The sequence below is a fragment of the Amphiura filiformis genome, chromosome 5 (assembly GCF_039555335.1).
Source record: "Amphiura filiformis chromosome 5, Afil_fr2py, whole genome shotgun sequence".
Lineage (NCBI taxonomy): Eukaryota > Metazoa > Echinodermata > Ophiuroidea > Amphilepidida > Amphiuridae > Amphiura > Amphiura filiformis.
Window position 1 is genome coordinate 55316939 of NC_092632.1, and position 16632 is coordinate 55333570.

General features: G+C 34.5%; 1 protein-coding gene across 1 annotated transcript in view; it reads right to left on the minus strand.

Annotated features, from left to right (window-relative positions):
• LOC140153396 (tyrosine-protein phosphatase non-receptor type 4-like) overlaps positions 1–16632 on the minus strand; it is a 107387-nt gene that overhangs the window by 44531 nt on the left and 46224 nt on the right. Inside the window, 3 exon segments of the mRNA XM_072176139.1 lie at positions 1896–2016; positions 4472–4524; positions 10408–10525. Of these exon segments, the coding sequence (XP_072032240.1) occupies positions 1896–2016; positions 4472–4524; positions 10408–10525 (292 nt within the window).

Sequence of the window (16632 nt, forward strand, 5' to 3'; positions counted from 1 at the left end):
TAATTGCACAGGAACATTCAAAGACAATTCCAAGTATGAAAAGAAAACAAATAGGACTGAAAATTTGAATGTCTGAAATCAGCTGAAGTTGTAAAGATGCTCATCTATCCCTGCATGTTTGTAGGATCTTTTTTTTTTCTCATAATTTACACTTTTGGGATCTTTGACATTTACCGCAACTGAAAAAATAACTTTATAAGGGATCCTCAGCAGGGTTTACTGTAACACACAAATAATGCAACTATACATGTTAACACACTGTGCTATACCCCTTCAAATCCAAAGTCCAAAGCGTACAAAATCTTGAAAATGTACACACTCATGACAAAGCGTACAAAATCTTGAAAATGTACGCACTCATGATTTGACACTGGGGATGACAAAATTTACCCTTGTTATTATGGGTGAATGAATCGTGGGCTTAGGGCTGTATTTAGTGGGGGTACGAGTAAGTAGTAATAAATAGTATTTACTAATGAAAAAATTGAGACAAAAATGTTGTTAGAGGGTTTCAGTCGGAGGTACTCTATATGTTGCCAGTCCCAACCTGCCAGCTGAAGAGAAGGGGTGCAGCCAGCCTGTAGGTGTTTTCTATAATTGCTCAGAGATCTAAAAGCTCTAATCTGAATGGTTACTTAGATGATGATATCATGTAATTAGCCACTCAGGGGCACTGTAAGAAAGACAGTAGTGCCCATGGGGTTAAGCATGGTTTCCACATTGGACTGCATCAATTGAACCATCTTAACCGGCAAACAAAATTGTAAAATTGTTTGAAACTGATTTCAATATAGAAAATCATATTTTGGGCTTCATTTTGCAAGGGGATATAACATTTGAAAACACGCAAATGAATTGGAAAATGGAAAAAGTGTGGGTCCTCTGGGCCCAATCTGTGCATCTTTTGCTATGTCTTGGATTATATCAATGCTTTCTTTCATACACTCTCATTTTTGTTTCCAAAGTGTTGATAAAGCTGTAGCTGAAGAAGCTTGTTTGTGACTCGATTTAGTCCTCTCTGCCTAATGTGTCGGTAAATACGAAACTGAGATATAGCCAGAAATAGGTTGGGGTTATACATTAGTCATAGTTAGACTGTGAATATGTAAAAATGTTATAACTTCGCAAATCAGCTATAAACATGGGATTTAGACTGATAGAAAGTGAATTTAATCATTTAAACCTAATAATAACTCAATTTTGAAAAAAAATATGACTTTAGCCTGAGTGGACTGGAGCGGGTCACATTTTGTGAGTCAATGGTACACCAAAAGCAGCTTTAAATTGCAGCCAAGGAAAGGTTATCCCATGCAGTCATAAAGACATTCCTGCCATGCATGATAAGCATACAGTAACTTTGGGCTGCTAAGAATATGCGATTTTGGAGGCCAAAAAACGCACCCCGAGTTTTAAAAAAATGCAAAAATCCGCGATTTCCCACCAAAAATGCAGATTTGGAGTGTCCCAGGACCTAACATCAGTGCTGCCATCATGAAAAAAAATCTGAAAACAAAATTTAAAAAAATTTAAAAATTAAAAATTGCTTTTTTAAAAAACATTTTGCAGATTTGGAGAGTCCCTTGATCTACAGTGAAGTACTGCAATCATTTGTGGTTGATTTTAAAAAAATTGGAAAAAAGTTACCAAAAAATTACAAGTTTGTATCCAAATGGGACCGATTTGTAACTTGTGTTCACTGCATAATCTATTGAAGATATAAAAATGCATTGGTTTTGTACGCAAGTCTATATCTTAAAGTCTATATATTAAAAAAAATTAAATTTTTGTATTTTTTCTAAAATGTCAAAAACACATTTGGAGCCCAAATACGCAAATTGCACCACAAAAAACGCAATTGCGTATTCTTGGCAGCCCTACAGTAACTCTTCACTTACAAGTGTGATTTATGGAGATGCTCAACTTCTTGTGTAAATTCTTCTGTTTGGTTTGGTATAAAGCGGAAGTGTGAAAGGTAACCTGACGGATGTTCCTCTGGTTCAAAATCTCCTAGCTCAGCTGCATCAATAAGATAACGGGAAAAGATGAAGAATGATTATTTAAGAAGGTATTGATTGTAGTACTTGACAAACTGCCAAGGTGTCAAAATTGAAGTTAGGTTGGCACTTTCAGACAATCTTGTGTTAAATTCCATAGCATTTTCAGAAGTGTAATTTGTGCACCTGTAGGTACAAATGAACATTTTAGGAGGGCAAATATTAAGTTGAAGTAGTGACATATTTCCATAACATGGCCCAACTTCACAAAAAAAATTGTGTTTAGTTAAGGACAGATGTAATTATTTATTATTGATATGTATTCATTACACTCTTAGATAGCGAGAACCAATCAGAGCAAGCGTTAGAAAAAGGCAAACCATGCATTGATTTCGGTCTAATGCACGGGCGCGTACTGCGCGTGCTGTTGGACGCATTTATTATTTTGTGGATATAAATAAATATATATTTGTTTGTATTTTCCAACATTTAGTGACAATTTTGTTATAAAAACAGCAAAAATCAGGTGTTTTTATTTTATTTTTGTGGAAATAGGTTAATGAATGCATATTACTTGTTGCTCCAGATATACTTGCATATTACTTGTTGCATCTAATGCACTCTCCCCTTCGGGGCTTGTGCATTAGATGCATCAACATCAGTGCATGTGCATTATTTTGTCTAATCTCTCCCAACAAGTAGTACGCGTTCAATAACCTATAATCAGAGTATAAACAAAATATAAAACTGCTTCTTGATGAAAAGTCTTAAGGTGGCTAACTTGGCTATGGTGTCCTGCACAGAATTGCTTTAAAATGATACAGGATGTGTATATTGATACTGACCTGCCAAGTTTAAATTTTTCCAAATAAGCATTTTTGACTTACGCAACTTCTTGTCATATCAAAACCCACTGGGTTAATTCTAATAATAACAACCCTGTTAATTTAATGCCCAATATAATTTTTGTTTAAATGATATGAACACAAACTTAGGGATTTGAGGTAACCACACCGGAAGTATATGGGACATTGTATACATGTTTTGCTTCTCATATTAAAACTGCTAGAGCAATATGACTCAAAATTTGGAAAAACATTTGTTTTTAATGGTAGACCTCAATCTAAAATAGAAAACATGAAAAATCAGATCAAGCCTCTTTAATATCAATAAATATAATTGATTTGACAGAGTAGCTAATTTTCTGCAAGATTATAGTATCTGAATTAGCTACCTGAAATACATCAAACTATGGCTTCACTCTAGTAGCAAACCAGGTGCATGTTACCCAGAAAAAGGAAGGGGGTGGGAGAATTGTCACGTCATCATGCTTATCTGCTCCTAAAATAAGTTCACCTATTATGAAACAACCAGTCCAACATAAGGCTAAGGATGTGCACAGGAACAGATCCAAACTAGTTTGGAGGGTGGGGTGCGCGAGTGAATGAATGCCTGGGCTTTTCATATGCTGTTATCTTAGCAGGCACATTGTTGATGCCAGTGATTGACACTTCAAAATTATACTCATGGCTTCGCTTGTTAGCACTGAATTTCATTGGTTTTTTCATGCCATCTATCACACGGTAGGCGGCAGCAGCCGCGTTGTCGTGGAAGATGCTTTTCGAGGTGCGAGTATGTAGCGCATTCTAACACAAACATCAAACACAAACGAGATCACAGTATGTGCATCTAAATGGTAAACAAGTTTCGTTCATTTCAGAAAAAGGGGAGTTTTCATGAATCATGATGGTAACTTAATTTTTGCTAAATAAAACAGTGTTTAGTTATTAAAATAATACTTACATGTAACTGATGAAGAATGAGACTAAACAATATGTATTTTTGTTTTTACAATCTTCTATATGTACTGTGTGAGAGACAACAGGCCAATATTTTATCGTACTGGATACTCAAAATATTGGACCCGCCTGTCGTCTATCACACGGTAGAGGATAGTAAAAACAAAAATTCATATCGTTTATTCTCTTACTATAACCCCTATAACATTTTACTGGTTCTTACTTTTTTTATGTTTTTAAACTGAAATGACTTTTTCATCAATCCGATATTGATTTTATAATATTGGCCTATTTTGGATCCAATATTTTATACCATCTTAATTGTAGTGATAATTTTCGTTTACAATGTGGTTTTCCTCCAGGCCTTTTGAGCAAACCATAGCCTCAATTGTAAATCTGGACCGGACCAGGTCTTTCCAAAGGACACTTTTCCATGGTGGGACACTTTTACATAATCAGCACGTTTGTGCAATAGTAAATCCGGGCCAGGCAGGCCTTAAATTTCCATATGACACGTTTCCCATGATGGGACACTTCGCGGGGTTAAAACTTTACGGTTGCTTGCACGAAAAATTAAATCCCCGCGCAAATTTCCCGCTATACAGTATTGGGATTATCAATAATGATTAAATTTTGTTATAATAATAATAATAATAAGTTATTACCCCTATCACTCACCTTGTACAATGTACGATGAAAGCAACGTTCCAACATTAAATGAACAGTGTAACCTGCAAGCAAAACAAACATACACATACAAAAAGTTACTCTATGGAAATAAAGTCACATTTTACTGATACTTAAATCAAAAACGCAACATCTTTAAATTCAATCAATCATCCATAATATGTCCTCAAAGTTCGCTTCATAGATGAGCTAAGTTTAAAAACAGTAAAAAAATTGTTTAAAAAAATACTTTTTTACTTGAATCATTTTGGATTGTTTTCACTTCAGTATAAAATAAGTCCATCATTTTCTGTACCTTTATATACATGTATATACCTGGAAAGCATTTGAACGCCAATTCAATTTGTCTGGACGTATGCCAACAACTTTCAATACAGCTCTATTAGTCAACTCTGTATGTTAATACAATGTTTGGTCTACATTGGCAGCTAGTTAGTGTGCTCATCTCAAAAGAGCGCAGTATTTACAACCAAGCAGAAATATTGGGTGGTGTCAAATTTGTAAAATAAAAATCTGATGGAAGCTGTACATGTAAGTGTGCATGTCCCTATGATGACCTTAAGTGTTTACATTTCTAAATACCCTGGTGAATTCTCTGGAATTAAAACACAGATATTCCATTAAACACAGATCCTCGATAAAATTACTCCCTTGGATATGATTGAAGCAGAAATTGGAGCACATTCAATCACAGATATTGGAATGTGTTCCAATATCTGTGATTCAATCCTATTTAGATCATTTCCATCATTTCAACACAACATGATATACTTGATTGAAAACAGTTGATTTAAGAATTTACTGGCAGATAGAAAACTTTCACTACATTGAGCTTACATTAACAGTGGACAAATTTGTGTCACAACATAGCAAAATTCAAAGTCTCACTCCCAGGGACAAAATTCATTGATTTTCATACCCAAGAATACAGTGCCTCGTCGCTTACTACTTGTTTCAAGGGATGAGGCTTAATACCCAGATTAAGACAGGGCCAAGTTCCATTATGGAACTTTGCATTGCTGAGTATTGTTGCATAATGCTAAACTGAAGGAATGAGAATGCAGCAACATGTTTTGATAACAACAAGCCTGGGATTCTTGAAAGCTGTTCAGATTACTGGGGTCATTGGAAATTTGTCAAAAATCATGACTAGTTTAGGAAATGATTCACTACAGTTAGGGCTTTGGAAACAACATGTCTGTCCTGTATACTGGAGCAGGAGGTAATCAATATTACCTTGAGCTTGGAGCCTGCCTGGGCACTCAACAACTCAAGCACAAGCAAGCAAACTGACTGACAAACAGAGTCACTCTTCCCCACCATCCTCATTTTGCACACATGAGATTTTCAGTTTTTGCTAATTATTGTCATATTGATTGTCTGCTGTTTTGCCAGTGGGTAATAAATGAAAAATATTTTGTCTCTATCAGGATCATACATAAGACAGGTCTGTGCTACAAAGCGTGTACCTATATTATCCATAGTGAGAGAAACTACTGGGTATCACACTCTCACAGATAACATACATACAGTAACATACACGAAGCGGCTCGATACCGCTCTGTCGCAGCCTTCGGTGCTCTGCTCACGGCTCGTCCCTGCTCGATAATGCAGCTCATCCCCCTCAATCATGAGTAGTCTTTGATAAAGACTAACACAAGACTGATTAACTATTTAACCTACATCAATGTCCACTTCATCCTTGAATTGGTATCAATATTTTCCATGTTTTAACGAAGTCTTTGCATACTGTGTGTAGGCCTACACAAACGCCTATAAAGTAGAGTAGCATTGCATTTTCTAATTTTAATTTCTCTCAAATATCATTTTCAGCAAAATATTTTTAAAACAACATTCGATTAGAGCCATGGTCTCCTTCATACTTTGAACATGATACATTGAACATGAGCTATTATCAAAGACAGAATTAAAAAGACTACTTTGCATCAGCGACAAAAAGGATTTCTCAGGCAGTGAAGGAGGATCACATACCTAAAGAACTTAATATTAACTTTGACTAAACTAGAGCTTCTATTATCCCAGTATCCACATGGACATTGATTGGAGCAGGAAGTGGCTAAACATAGTTGGTAACCCACGCTTTAGAAAGGGTAGCTTTGACAGGTCCACAAAATGCCTAAAAGGGTGGGTTTGAAAAATTTCTGGTTAAAATGTGTGTCCAAATATAAAGCATGGTCACTGATAAAAACGGTGGGTTTAGAAGTCAACAATGGCAATCTCAAAGCTTACTGTAATTTCCGATTGAATGAAACTAAATGAAACACATAAAAAAAATTGAAATCCCATTCAAAACTTCAATATGTAATTCTCTTTGGATGCAAATCTGCACCACCTGGACCACCATAACCACTTATCTATGATCAGTAACCAGTAAACCATGCTTAGAAAGGGTGGGTTTCGGAATTTTGGTATAAAGGGTATAAAATAAAAAGGGTGGGTTTGAAATTTAAAAAAAGGTGGGTTTGTATCACCACTGCCAACTATGGGCTAAACAGATCCCATAGCAGGCAGTGATAAGAGACCAAGGCACATCAACAATGTGCCATCCGCAAATTCAATTTCTCTGAGGATTGCAATGGAGCAACTCTGATTCATTGGAGCAGTACTATGTAGAAACAATGCTGGCTCTGTAAATGGAAAAGAGTAAGACTAAAGAAGAGCTTGACTTGCCATAAGATCAGAAAGAAATGATCATACTTGACGTCTTTGCAGCCCATTGCACTGAAGAAGTAGTTAAGGCGATGACTAAGAACAACATGCCCATTGTGAATATGCCCAGAGGCTGCACAGGTGAGCTACAGCCACTAGATTTGAGGCGTGAATGGCAAGTTTATGCAGATGGAGAGGTATGCAGACAAAGTTGCTGAGGCTATGGCTGATGGTGACAAACTCTCAGACAACTTTCCCAAAGAGAAGTAGATTTGCAATTGAGTTACCTTAACCCATAGTATGCTTAACCCTAACCGAACCCATGGTTTTTGCTATCGGAAGGGAAAGAAGAAATGAAAATAAGGAGAGAAGATGAACCAAGAAGTCATTTGGTGCCCCCAGGATTTGAACCTTGGACCGCTCGCTTGCCAAGCACAAGATCACTGACCAGTAGCCACAGGGGTTTCGCTAGCCTGGCCAGCGATTCTGTGGATATATATGACTTGGGCTGATTGTGTCATTGCATCACATGGGATACATGCATGTGCAGTTATATTGCTAGTGAGATTGAGTGAGTTTTAAGTATGCAAATTGGATGCTGGCGTCCACTGATCATGTTCAAGACCGAGTCAAAATCCTGCCAGGTTTTGTGATGGCAGTTATCGTGGCAGCAATAGAGAACTTCAAGGAATCTGATGAGATGGAATCCAGTGCAGAAATTGTGGAAGTATAAAGAACATGTGGATAAATTCTGCAATTCCTTTAATTAGTTGTCTTTAGGGCCAACTAGAAGTCATTAAAACAATCTTACAATACAAAATGTAGTAATGATAGTCTCCATGTTGGATATTTACATAGTGTTTCTAGAACTCAAATGTTGATTAATTTAATGGCTAGATTTCTGTAGAATCTGTTAGTTTTAGAAAACTGGAATGAACACAGAATTTGAATTTTAGAAACCAGGAAAACTTGCCACCTTACATTAACACTACTCTTTATCGAAAACTTTTTTCAATGATTTGATTTTAAATTGTCAAGCCATTGAACTCAATTGTATTTCTATCTCTTTTCCGTTAGATACCAATTCAATTTAAAAGTCCATCAATAATATAATAGGAACTTGACTTTCCTGCTTCTAGGCATCTTTTCGCCCAAAGATCTATCTCTTTGATTTCCGCACTTACTATACTACAAGTTGACCCTTACTTCCATATGCCATGTTGGTTGTGGCCTATCATATATAGATCAATACACAGCCCTCTGACTATGAGACTGTAGGAAGTTTGTTCTACTTATGAATCGATCTCCCCATGGACTGTATATTAAAACACAAAACAATGAACACTAAAAGACAACTCCCAGCTATTTGCTTTGTATTTTTAGATTCTTTACTTATGTTCTTTGCTGTAATGTGGGATAGGAACTGCGCAGTGTGCACATAATAATTTTAATGAATTACTTCACTCACAAAAGGAATTCTGGACTACACTTTACAATAACTTTTTGCAAAAGCCTCAATTTTTGAAACATGACATTGAAGTTAATTACTAATATATTAACATTTATTTATAAAGATATTGGAAGATTAACCAAACTATCCAGGTTTCTGCACCTAAAGTATTATCATGTACCTGGTATTTTGTCATTCAATATTAGATACATGCATGAAATATCAACAAAAACAAAATCTTCAAAAATATCAAAATTGTAAAAGACGGCCTCTGAATTGTCAATTGTTAGGGTCCACAGGGCAATATAAATTTTCATCAATTCTTCAGCTTTCAACAAGGAGATGATCCTTTGATGTATCGGTATGATAGATAAAATGACAAAGGATGGAGTTAACTATCCAGGTTTTGCACAATTATATTTGGTCATATTGAATACGAAATATCAACAAAAGCATGACCTTGATTGAATACCGTATTGTGCCTCATTTGCCCTGGGGTATGAATGTGTTCAAAATGGGGTATTTATTAGAGGCAAATTTTCAACAAAAAAGCATAAAAAATCAGGCTGAAAAATTTTACAACTCACTTCCGGGTTCAAATCTTAGATGGCGTGCCCACACCAAAATATATATTGGTAAATACTACAAAATTACATCTGAAAGTGAAAGTGCATTTTTAAGCAAGAATATGATTTACTGTACTTAGTTTATCAAATGAGCATACTAGTATAATTTGGCAACAAACTAAATGGAAGTTGAGCTTTTGTCCATTCAATTTTGCGATATCAGACATAACGCCAGTTATAAGCTTACTCACATGATATGGAATGGAAATTTCTGCATTTTGGTCACTTCTTCATTGACAAAATTATGAAGGGGGCATTTACTAGAAACAATATGGGATTGGGAGGTACTAATCAACATGGGCAGCCTTTGCAAGTTGACATATCAAACCGAGTATCACTAGCAGCGTTCAATTTACCTGGTGTAGCAGAGCAAAATGCTTTCCCCATTTTGGACAACCTGCTACACACATTTTAGCTTGTATAGCAATTTTTCGCAATGTAAACAAATGCTAACATCATTTAAGAACATCACCTAAATAATGTTTTTGCTGAACTTGCTGCATGCAAATTTTTCAAAGTACATTGAAACCTGATTGCTAGGTTTGAATCTAATAGTTTAAACTGCATGATCAATATGAAATGCACTTTTGCAGTGCACTTCTCAATCTCAAGTTCTCAATGTACAGACAATTACCATTAGTTTTGATGAAAATAGATAAACTACAATTAATTAAGGGTACAGTGTGCCAATAACCTGAACAATTGATTTAGCAGTTGAGTTGCTGTGCACTATCCAAGCTGTAACATTTAACAAATCCATTTCCTGGATGTCACAATTAAAACCTCACAACAAATAAAGCTAATAAAAATAAAAAATAATTTGTATGTATATTGACAAAATATTGTTCTTTTCTTGTGTCATTTTTTGTGTGTGCTAGTAATTCAACATCTTCACGGCTAACAAATGAGCTCTTATCAATTATTTGGATACAAAATTGGTTGGAGGATGAACAGAGCTTTAGGATGGAATATGGCACACCATCCCCCAACCCCCATTTCTTTGACAGCCTATGTGCAATACTTTTGTTAGAAAAAAAAGTGGGGCAAGTAGCCATCATTAGTGTTATTTGCACCACTTACATGTACTGGCTCATCTTTGTAATCCATCAATATTCTGATAGAGATATTAAGTTTCAAATCTAATGTACCAACCAAACCAATTGGAAGAATCTGATACAAACCTGCCTTCTAGAAGATCTTTTCTAAGCTGCAACACATATTGATATCTAGTATATTCTTCTTGGAGTTTGCTAGGATCTGATACAAAAAACTTGACTTGGAAAGAGAAATACATAGCTCCTGTAAAATGAAAAGAAATAGAAAGAAGATATTATTTGCATTGCTAAAACAAATAAAAAAAGGATATCCTATGGAGGTAGATATAACATTCATACTAAATTGATCTAGTAAAAATTAAAAATAATTATTTAAATGTCATTAAACTTTGAGAGTGAAGAATTACTAGTGAATATAAGTGGTTGATGGCATATCAACAATGAAACTTCAATTCTTATATCTAACAGAGAGGAAACCCTTGACCGACGTTGACCAGTGTAGCTACATATAGAAAACCCATAACATAAGGTTAATCAAAAGGCAGTTCTCTACAATGATTTATTTGTGATATAATTGTTACAATAGAGAGAAAGTGTGAAGAACAAAAGCATTGAACTTTCTATGTAGGTAGCTTCGTGCTCTCAGAATTATTCCCCAATCCCTTGCGCATTCAAAAAAAGATTGTGTCCTGAGCATAAATGGATAGTAAAATCAGCCAGCACTCAACTTGGGCTAGCTAGAGCCCTGTTCATGTTGTTCACAACCATTACATTTATATGATGACAGGTAATGTGTGCATTTGAATGAAATGCCTATGACATGCAGCAGAAATAATGTTAATGATCCTAGAATATATTCTTCATAACAAATACACCATTGTGTTTTGACAATACATTTGTATTTGAAATCCTGGAAGTTTCATCTCTGAAGAATAGGCATATATTTCACGCTGCACACTATAAATGTGATGCTTGCTGCAAGTGAAAACACATTAAATCGCAATATTTCTAAATAATATGCATTATCTGAAGGCAATCACTAATAGCAATACTAAATTGCTACATGATGATCATTATGAATATATACGTCTACTATCTCATTACTAACATAAATCATTACATGCAATCAATGGCCAGCTATTATAATCAATGTTAACAACTCTTTAAATCTCTGCTTTATAAATGATAATATTTTGTAATTTACATTTTCCATCATTTTTTATATGAAGCAATTGCGTGGAGTTAGGAACATCTGGAAATATTCCTTGATATAACATGAATGCCAATCAAATTTCCCCCATCATATTTAACGCTTCATCAGCTAAAATACAATCATTGGGGTTTGTTTCAAATAAACCCAAATAATATTTCTACTGTTGGATTTCAGATACTTATTGACTTCACATTACGCTTTGTTTGACAACATCTATATATTCCTAGATATTTAACATGAATGCTTATCAAATTTCCCCCATCATTTTTAATGCTTCATAATTCATATCAGCTAAAATACAATCATTGGGTTTATTTCAAATAAACACAAATAATATTTCTACTGTTGGATTTCAGAAACTATGAGTGACTTGACATTACGCTTTGTTTGACAACATCTATATAAGGCATAATGACTAATGCACCAGTTTTGTGTATATACAATACTGTGCATTCAGCTAATATTTTCAATGGGGACTGCATTTCAGCAAAAGAATTGAGCGTGCTTAATCCTACTTTGTGCTAAATGCAACCTGATTTGTTATTGGAGACATTATACCTAGTCTGGTAGTATGCCTGAACCACTACACATAATAAATGTTTGTTTATTGACATCATTATGAGATAGTTTCATTTTGCTACAAAGGGCTAATATTTAAAATCTAATACTTTCTTTCTGCTAGTCCAGAAAACTTTTTTGTAACCGTCAAGCTGCAGATTTAGATCTTGTGGACTGTATTGTAGTTTGTCAGTTTAAATGACTTTCAGTGATGCCCGCTAAATCTGGGGTCATTACCGTGTATTACCTTGCATCACCCCACATTGGTCAACAATGCACTTGGACAAACTTCCAAATTTAATGAGACGATTAGAAATAGATTTTAGACAGTGCATGATCTGAGGTTACTGTTCCGAACCATCAATAGCCTCAGATTGAGCATATTATGTTAGAATTTCTCTGCAATGCTTGATTTTAAAACCTTCTTCTCCAAAAAGAGAGCACATAAGCAGGGAATAAATGCAAATTAAATGTGACATACCAAGCACTCATCCAGAGAACATCCAGTGAAAATGGACTAACACTGTCTGGTCCTACCCTGGACAATTAGTAGACATTCATGACTAGACTACAGATATAAAGTACTAAAACAAGCAAATACTGTGGCATCTTTACGCCTTTATGAAATCCCCATGTATGGACGTAAATAAATTATGTGGTGGAACACCACAGTTACACAGTTACTGTCCATTACGGTAAAAAGATGGCTTGCTTCTCATCTTCTCTGCACAGTGATATAATTTCTGCTGCCTGTCTTGCAAATTTAGGTTTAAGGGCTCAGCCACCCACCTTTGCATAGCATATTATGTAGGACCTTAGAGCACATCAGAGATTCCAAATCGCATTCTGAATAACAGGAATGAATGTCCTTCTGATGTCAAATAATTTTGACTTTCCTGAAATTCACAATATAATACAAATTTTGTGGCAAATTATTAAAAACTGACATTTTTGACATTTAACAGTCCTCAAAGTAAACTAGTCAATTTTTAATAATAGCTATAAATCACAATTTTTGTTTGAAAAATCAAAATTATTTGATATCAATACGAATTCCTCGTGCTCAGAATGTGCTCACAGGTCCCACATAAAATAATGTGCAAAGGTGGGTTACAGAGCCCTTAAACCCGATCTACTTTAACCTGTCACTCATAGTCTGCTGGTTTATATCATATTTGAAACCATGTGACTTGTCTACATCTATGCCTATACACTGAATTTCAAGCTACGCATATTTAGTTTCACCTGGAGCATTCTGTGCATAATATTGACACAGAACACGGCTTTCAAAAAATGATTTGAATCCAGCACATACTTTGATTTTATTAGAAAGTCTAGCCACAGCATGATTTGAAGACTTAAAAAAAATGTCTTGGAAGCATTTAGACCTATATGAAGCAGAAAAGTAGGCCCTAAGTTGTTTACTATTAACACGGAATATCTCATAGAAGCAGACAGACCGAGGAAAACGAGGGTAGGCAGATTTCTTTCATGCTTTGATGGTTGAGCAAGTGTCCCAAGTTATGCACACTGGTGACATTAAAAAAATCTCACGACCCCTCTGGTATGAGATACAAGACCCCCCTAAAATGACCCCCTGCTTCCCCCTTTCCAACAACAAAAAAGCTAGAAAATGGGTAGTTTCAAGATGATCAAATATATAGAAAACCATTCACAATGAAAAATATACTCTGCAGGTATTAAGTTGACATATTAATCTTAACGGATATGAAAGAAAAAGTAAAAAATCTAATTGGGTTGTTCCATTTTTTAGGAGGGGTGTTTTCCTATTTTTCACTTTTTGAGAAAAAGTGAAAAATGCGTTTTTTACCCACTTTTTGACGCAAAAAATAAAAACTTTCATACCCTTTAATTTTTTTTATTTTCACATGTAAACTAGTTTCATGCAAGACTAAATAAATAAAGAAATAAAAATCATGGAGAGTATTTTAGTTTATGAGATAGAAGCCCCGGGAGTGGACTAGTTTTTCCATATTCTAGAATGCAGATCTTGTAAAGATATTGAGTTTAATTGGTTTTTTGAAGTCTTGATTGTGTATTTTTAATAAAAAGAAATTGTTTCTCCTTTATAATGTCTAAGATGACAATCAAAGGTATTTTGAAGCCTGGGCTATTCCATTATAATACAGAGGTATCACTCTAGAACATCTTCAAGTTTGCTTATAAAGGGCCAATGACATCTAAAAAACTAGAAAATGAGTATTTTAACGATGATCAAAGATATAGAAAACCATTCACAATAAAAAATAATTTACTCTGTAGGTATTAAGTTGATATATTACCCTTAACAGATATGAAAGAAAACGTGAAAAAATCTAATTGGTTTGTTCCATTTTTAGGAGGGGTGTTTTCCTATTTTTCACTTTTTGAAAAAAAAAGTGAAAATGCGTTTTTGCCCACTTTTTGACGCAAAAAATAAAAACCTTCATGTCTTTTAATTACTTTTATTTTCACAGGTATACTAGTTGTATTCCAGACTAATTAAATCAAAAAGTAAAAGTCATGGAGGGTACTTCAGTTTATCGGATACAGGCTCCGAAAATGGACTACTTTTTCCTAATGCTAGAATGCAGATGTTGTAAATATATTGAATTTAATTGGTTATCATGGTTATTTGAAGTCTTGATTTTGGTTTTAATTAAAAATAATTTGTTTTCCTTTATATTGTCTATTATGACAATCAAAGGTATTTTGATTTGTGGGTTAAACCATTATAATAATAATACAGAGGTGTCACTCAAGAAAGTTAGCTTATAATGGTCCAATAACATCAACAAAATAGAAAATTGGTATTTTCACGATGAACAAAGATATAGAAAACCCTTCTCAATCAAAAAAGTATAATCTGCATGTGTTAAGTTAAATTGCTCTTTAGGAATATAAGAGAAAAAGTAAAAAAATCTGATTGGTTTGTTCCATTTTGGGGAGGGGTTTTCCTACTTTTCACTTTTTGAGAAAAAGTGAATAATGTGATTTGTTACCAATATTTTGATGCAAAAATAAAACCTCCATATATTTTCACATATTTTTTGTGGGACTTGAGAGCATATGAGCCTTCTGATATCAAATAATTTTGTGATATAATAGATTTTTTTTTTCAAATACACCAAAAACATTTAGGTCTTTTTGGGAAAATATATCTTTAATATCTATATGAAAGGTCAAAATTTTCAATTGATCTTCGGCTTTTCATCCAGCTACATAGGCCTACACTTTAAGTATAATCGTTAGATTTAAAAGTTTACTTCGAGGAATGTTAAATATCAAATTTTAATAATTTGCCATCAAATTTGTATTATATCGTAAATTTCAAAAATCAAAATTATTTGATATCGGAAGGACATTCCTCGTAATCAGAATGCAATTCGATATGTCTGATGTGCTCTCAGGTCACATACAAAATACGTGAAACGCCGCTATCCGAGTCCTTAATTCCAGGCTAATGAAATAAAGAAATACAAGTCATGGAGGATATTTAATTTACGAGATACACATGCCAGAAGTGAACTACTTTTTGGAAATGCTAGAATGCAGATGTTTTTAAGATATGGGCTTTTAATCTTTTATGTATTTGTAATTAAAATATGATTTGTTTTCAGTGGGGTGCCACGGGGAGGGTGCTATCCTCAACAAATTCCCCAGTCAGAACTCTTTCCTCAGTTGTCTCCCCTAAAACTTGCGCCGCCTTTGTTTGTGTCTCCTTTATAATGCTTAATATGACAATTAAATGTATTTTGACATCTGAGTTATTCCATTTTTATAGATGGGTGTCATCCTAGAAACTAAAATGGAGAAAATTTACATGACATAAATATTTTGAATAAAAAAGCTGAACACAGTGCATCTGAATTCCAAATCAGTCATAATACTTAGTCATAGTCACAAGGTGCAAATGGTAAATTTTGTTTGAGGTGAGTGATCATTCTCGCCGCCACAGCTTGCCCAAACACAAATGCTAGTGAGCAATTTTCCACTCACCATAGATACAATTTTATGTGAATGTAGATACCTTTACATACTTTCATTAAGTATTACAGCTTCAAATCTATGTAGCATTCCTTATATAATTTATAGTTGAGATTTGGACATAGCATAAAGGACATCAAAAGACATTTTTTGATCCTTTTGATGCTTATTGTTAGAATCATCATTAACCTTTAACTTTACTGGCTTGGGGCAATTGGTAATGCAAAGAAGTTGGCATTTCTACATGTTCTAAGTGTGGAACGTAACTCCGGATAATATAAGCATTGTGTCTTATGGACTGGTTCTTGAAAGGTATCCAGATCGTGTTTTGATTGAACTTTGGTCAGCATTTTGGTAGACCGTTTGTATATTATCCCTTCAATGTTAACCATACGAATACGAAACAGTGAAATATGGCGAACACCATGATGAATAAGTTTTCTACAAACACCCCAGTGACATAATGTTAAATGTATTTTTTGTTGAAATCATTACCATCTGTTGTGATAAGTAGTTTGTGTAAGAAACACATGAAGAAACACAAATGCTTCATTTGACCGGTTGTTAAAAATGCACTGAATTGGTGGACATTG